A 6,057-nucleotide genomic window follows, 5' to 3' on the forward strand; every position below is an offset into this window, starting at 1 on the left:
AATAGGGCCTGGCCGTCTAACTTCCAACATCCTCTCCCCCACCCTGTCCCGGTCGAAACCGTAAATCCCTAAAGGACATAAAATAAATTCAAATTCAAGTAACTGAATATTCATGTAGTTTCCCAACATTTTCATGGAAAATTAACGGCACTGTTAGGGTATGACATTTAATTTGAATAATAAATTTATTATATTTGGTCTAATTCGTTTAATACTGAACTACACTATTCTCGTTTCGTCGTGGAACGCATTCAAATATTGTTAGCGGAATAGCTAGTATCAGCTTACGACTGGAATACATCTGTTTTCCTTGCATGTCCTTAAGAATTTTTGTTTCTTTCAGAGATAATGAATGAGTAGACCTAAGCTCAAACTGCCAGCTTATTCAAACGAGGATCTACAAAAAGCTCTGGAGGCTTGTCGAAAAAAAAGGCGCTCCATAGGAAAGGCATTAGTAATCTATGGAATTCCTCGGGTAACGCTGATGGATAAATTTCATGGTCACAGTCCCAAAAAGCGAAAAATAGATCCAGAACCATACCTAACACAGAAAGAAGAAGAGGGATTAGCAAACTGGCTCCTTAATGTGAGCAAAAGGGCTTTCTACAGAAGAAATACGATCTTCTGACAGTGTTAAAAATTGTCGATTCAGAAAAACGCAAAACGCCGTTCAAAGACAATCGAGTTGGTGAAACCTGGTACTACACTTACTTGAGGAGACACCCACAAATCGTGTCCCTGAACTTTGGACAAGGCACGATACGCTGTAACCGAGAAAAACATTCGCTTGTGGTTTTAGGACCTTGAGAAATACTTGAAACAAACGGGACAATCTGATATTCTAAATGATCCTGAGCGAATATTTAATGCTGATGAATCCAGTTTTAAACTGTGTCACAAATCAGGAAAGGCGTTGGGGTCCAAAGCGTGGAAAAATATATACGAGGTGAAGGGCAACGAGAAAGAAACATTAACACTGTTTTGCACTTTTTCCGCAGCAGGAGAAATTGTATCCCCGATGGTCGTATATCTGTATGTAAGAGATCTTCCAAAGGACGTCATCAGTGCAGTTCAGAGATTTTCATAGGCAGGTCAGGTCAGATAGCGGCTGGATGAGAAGTGAAACACTACGAATGGATAGCAAACGGCTTCCTAAAATTGGTGAATGATCCGTCTATTAAGGAACCAGTCCTTCTGCTAATCGACGGTTACAAGACTCACTTGGCAGTGCAAGTAAACGAATTTTGTTCCAGCCATGCTATAGTACTCTCTTGCCTTCCACCAAACAACACACATATTCTTCAACCCTGCGACGAATCAGTGTTCAAATCGTTTCCGAGAGTTCTACATGGAAACTGAGTAAAATGTTACACGTGTTATTTCTGCACCACTAATTAAAAGAGTGATACACAAGGTAGCAACACAATTAGTAATTAAAAACGAATTTAGAAGATGGGGTTTATACACCTTCAACCCAGAGAAGACAGAGCATGTTTGGTGCTGCATTCCACTGAACCTTAAATAAATTTGGTGGTCCCTTTCTTGACAAAACTATCACAAAATTACTTAATCTCGGCGACTATTGTGTGAAATTGCGAAGTGATACCTGAAAAACTAATGATGTAACATCTACAAATGCTATTAGTTTGGTAAAGCATGCTTTAGCCTTCATACTGTAATTAAAAGCACATTAACCGAGTAGTGGTCGATGACTAAACAGTAGGAGGTCGAACACTAAAAGAAATCAGTTACTGGTGTTTCTCCGGCTAATATTACATAAATGGTATAAGTTATCTCAGTTTTGGATAAAGTATAGATAAAATATAGTTTAAGGAACATATGTGAGCTACTTGCATCCTCCTAAGTTGTTCCATTGAGTGAAAAACGATTAAGGACCATAAGAAAATGAGTTAGGTGGTCGAGGACTGGCACATTTACCCTACATAAACGAATTTTTTTTCTCGAAACTACAATCATAATTCATATCAGAACTTACCGTGCATTTATTGGTTTCCTCTTGTGTCGCTTTGCGCAATACCTTATTCTCAGTCGGCCACGTTAAAAACTAAATGTTCAGAAGGTGGTGAGAGAATTACATAGAGCTTTGACAGTGTATTGTGCAACATTGTTGTGATTTTCGCGGTGCCTGAATAACCTTCGAGACAGAAACAAATTGTCAGGTGTCAACAATTAGAATTATCAACTTGTATAGCATTTGTGCTGGTTTCACACTAGTAACCCTAGTCATGTAAACATAAAATAGAGCTCTCCCACACTGTACAGAAATATAGCGTCGGAGGAAATTTGCAATTTATAAATTCCTCTCTCATATGCAGTCATTCATTTTACGTAACATTAAGCTTATCATTCTTATGGGGACAGCTCGTAAAATTACACTTTGATTTTTGACAACAAATCTAGGTTGTCAGGTCTTAAATTTGTATGCACAAACATTGAATTCTGTTATTTACAGTGCGTATCAACATATGGAACTTCATCCTTAATGATTTATATGACCTACCAAAGACTAAAATTAATCGAACTATTAGTTATCCTGAACGCAGAACTAATTTTACTGCATCTCATGACTGTGTCACTTTGCATTAGTCAAGATATTACTATCACTAACAACAAATAAGTTGCTCAACGTAAGTTATGCTTTAAAAAAAAACTACAGCCCGTAATCAACCTCTCGATACACATTCCATTTTCTATGGTCAGAAAATCTCCTCGTTTTAAGAAATATCGACTTCTAATCACATATGAATATTAAGTACATGGTAAAGGAAGCCAACGAAACATTACTGATGACGACTTCAGCGAAATATAAATATTTTTTTCTTGTTTGTTCCAAGATCAATGACAGCGTCGATCTTGTCAGGTGTGAAGACGCCCACAACAATACAATGATTTCGTCCAATTTGGAACACACTCACGCGATTATTAGTTAACAGAACACAACTTTACTACCTATATGGAAAAATATGATATGAAATGAGCACAATTAAGTGAGTTATATGTGATTTAAATACTCATACAAACCATTTGTTGCAGCTTCCTCCATCATTACATACTGCGGACTGAAGTTAATAAGAATGGGGAACGTGAACGGAAGTGACGTATTATGAAAATTTCAACACTCAATCCTTTGTGCCTCATTCTGTAATGATTTAGGGTCACCGCAACGCAAATCTAGCGTTTAAGTTCGTGATCTCTAAAATAATGTCCTTAAAAGAATATTCCAGATTCATTCCATTGCGCGGGTATTTATCATCTAGAGACCTGCACGGGCCAAATTTTTCGGCCCGAGCCCAATCCAGCCCGAATGTACCTAGGCCCGGCCCAGCCCTGGCCCGAAAAGTTTTGGAGATTTTCGGCCCGAGCCCGGCCCGGCCCGATAAGTTTTTAAAAATTCTTAGCCCAAGCCCGGCCCGGGCCCAAAAGATTTTAAAAGTCTCATTTTGTAACATTTTTCACGGGCACACTTCTTCAACGTTTGCCTTTATTCTAATTATTGTTTAACGAAAGTCAATAATTACTAAAGAATTGCAATTAATCGGCCCTAGCCCGGCCCGACTTGAAGAGAAATCAGTGTCGGCCCGCCCAAGCCCGGCTTCGGCCTAAAGAAATAACCAAGTCGGACCGGGCCTCGGGCTGAGCCCAGCCCATGCAGGTCTCTATTATCATCTCCTTTTATGAAGCACGTGTGAATATGAATACTGCACATTTATCGTATCCTGTTATCAGGGCCGGTGCTAGCAGTTTTGCCACCTTGGGCGGTACTTTACATGCCGCCCCTGTAATCCGCAAACCTTATTTTCACAGAAGATGTTCAAATGTCACGAAAATGTAAGATACCCCATTTAAAAACATGTATGAAATTTAAAGTAAACAAAAAATTGAACTACCTTTCTCGAATGATCACATAATATTTAAACGACTCCATACATGACAATATTCAGTATGCTCGATTTCGCTGTATATCTGTGATATACAGCAGCGCATACAGAAAATAAAATAAATATGCTTTAGTCACGATTAAGAATTTTAATTTTTAAGCTTATTTTATGTCGAGGTGTTTCCAATAGAGTATGGAGCATGTGATTAGTCTAAGCCTTATAATGTACTAAAACACAATAGAGATACATAAATTTAACATACCTTAATTGAAAAAAAAACTTTTCTTGCTTTGATATGAGAAAAATCCTTTATCACATTCACGTAGTCCAATGTTTCAGCCAATTCGTTTTATATTGGTATCATCGCTAGACCACTCAAGCGTGTTTCAGTTTTTAATGAGCTTAAGTTTCGGAAAACTTTTTTCTCCATTTGCCACTGTTTCCGGTAATGTTAACAAACAGCGTTGCCAATGTGTGTGTAATTACACAAAATGTGTGCAATTTTGTCATTTATGTGCATTTTGTGTTGCAATACAAACATTGGAAGCAAAGTCGTGTTCTTTAATTAATTTTAAAGTCTCTATTGGTGAACTTTTAAGCTTAATTATAGCGGATAACGCTTTCAGTTCGTTTTTCAAATCACTGGGGTTAATATCTTTCGATTCTTCAAGTGTTAAAATGATGGCAAGTTTAGTACACTTTTTAGACAAAAGTTCAGGTGCATAGACTCTATCTTTAAGATTAGACCCTACTTATATCGTAAAGAAAATCGAAATACTCGCTGTGATATTTAAGTTGCTCAAACCTTTCTCTTAAAGCTAACATAATCACGTCTAGAACTTTGTAATAAAAATCGATCTTGTATCTTGTTAGTGGATCTTCAATAGCTTCATCCTCTGCCTTGTACTAAAACTGTCTCTTCTTCTTCTTCTTTTGACTTTGAGCTTGCACTGTATTACCTATCCGTGGATCATCCATGTCTAATGCTGATGCCAACTCCATCACATCAACTAAGATTGAAATTTTGCATCATTTCTTCTCCTCTCAAAGTAGTCAGATATATTTTCAAGAAACCCGACTGCATCCAACACATGAGAATCAATGCTTTGGAGACTTTTGCTTACTGTGTTTATGTGGAGTAAAAAGTCATACCAGATAACGAGTGAGCAAAGGAAAATAAAGTCATGAAGCTGGTTTGCTATACACAGAGCATCGTGGGCGAGCATTCTTTCTGTTCTATTGCCGTTACTTATTTGAAGTAAGTCATCAACCCCACCCCCCACCCCCCATTTATTATCTAAGTAGAGTCAGAGCATCAATTGGGCTCTCCCACCTTGTGATGCTTAATGATTTTAAAGTGAGACTGCCAATATATTCCTTTAGTACGGCCCAACGTTAAAGTGACTCAGGAAAATGTCATAAACTTTTTTTAACTATACAAAAAAAAAAAGAAAGAAAGAAAAAAAAGAAAAATGAAACGACGTACTGAGATGCTGTGACTGCATCGTCATCGACAAGGTTTAGTGCTGCAAGGAACATAGAAGGCTCGGGAATTTATTTATAAAATTCTCTTCTGAATACCTGAATGTTTGCCCTTAATATTAGAACCATTGTCATATCCTTGCTCCTCATGTCTTCGATAAGAATGTTCATTTCCTTTAGCTATTTAGTTATTACTTCTGTCAGTCCTAGATCAGTAGTGTCTGTTACCGGTACGAAACCAAGAAAGTGTTCGCAAATTTTTACAAGGCATTCTCCATTACTGTATGTAATTTACATTATTCTACACAAAACGAACGATTACTGTCATTTGCTATGTACCAGAAATATCTGGCGTACAGTATAGTATTATACTATATTTTGCAGCTTTCAACAAAGACAGTACTTTTTATTTGTTCACTTAGAATTTGAATAATTTCATTTTGGACATCTTTTCCTAAGTAATGGTGGTATTTATTTTGTCCTCCTATGGTTCTTTTAACGTGGTAATGTACTTACCTTTTACATACCTGGAATGGAGAGTTAGAACATTGCTGAATAGAAAAAAATATAAAAGACACCTTGATAATCTTATCTACAATCCACCCTAACTGAAAATCTCATCTACGCTGCTGCAAGGGAAATATTAAACGGCATACCTAAGGCTAGTAGTTTGATA

At 37.3% G+C, this 6,057-nt stretch overlaps 1 protein-coding gene across 4 annotated transcripts in view; it reads right to left on the bottom strand.

Annotated features, from left to right (window-relative positions):
- The window catches only part of LIMK1 (LIM domain kinase 1), a 93,342-nt gene extending 90,195 nt beyond the window's left edge, over positions 1 to 3,147 (bottom strand). For 2 of the 4 annotated variants that reach the window (XM_081768912.1, XM_081768909.1), the window contains exon 1: positions 3,043 to 3,147. In XM_081768912.1, the coding sequence (XP_081625038.1) occupies positions 3,043 to 3,067 (25 nt within the window). In that variant the 5' untranslated portion in view covers positions 3,068 to 3,147. Of the gene's footprint in view, positions 1 to 1,996; positions 2,912 to 3,042 lie in introns of those variants that run through there. The other 2 variants (XM_081768910.1, XM_081768911.1) reach the window with 2 other exon arrangements.
- Between the last annotated feature and the right edge of the window lie 2,910 nt (positions 3,148 to 6,057).

The sequence above is a fragment of the Thermobia domestica genome, chromosome 8 (genome assembly GCF_964235325.1).
Source record: "Thermobia domestica chromosome 8, izTheDome1.hap1.1, whole genome shotgun sequence".
Taxonomy (NCBI): domain Eukaryota; kingdom Metazoa; phylum Arthropoda; class Insecta; order Zygentoma; family Lepismatidae; genus Thermobia; species Thermobia domestica.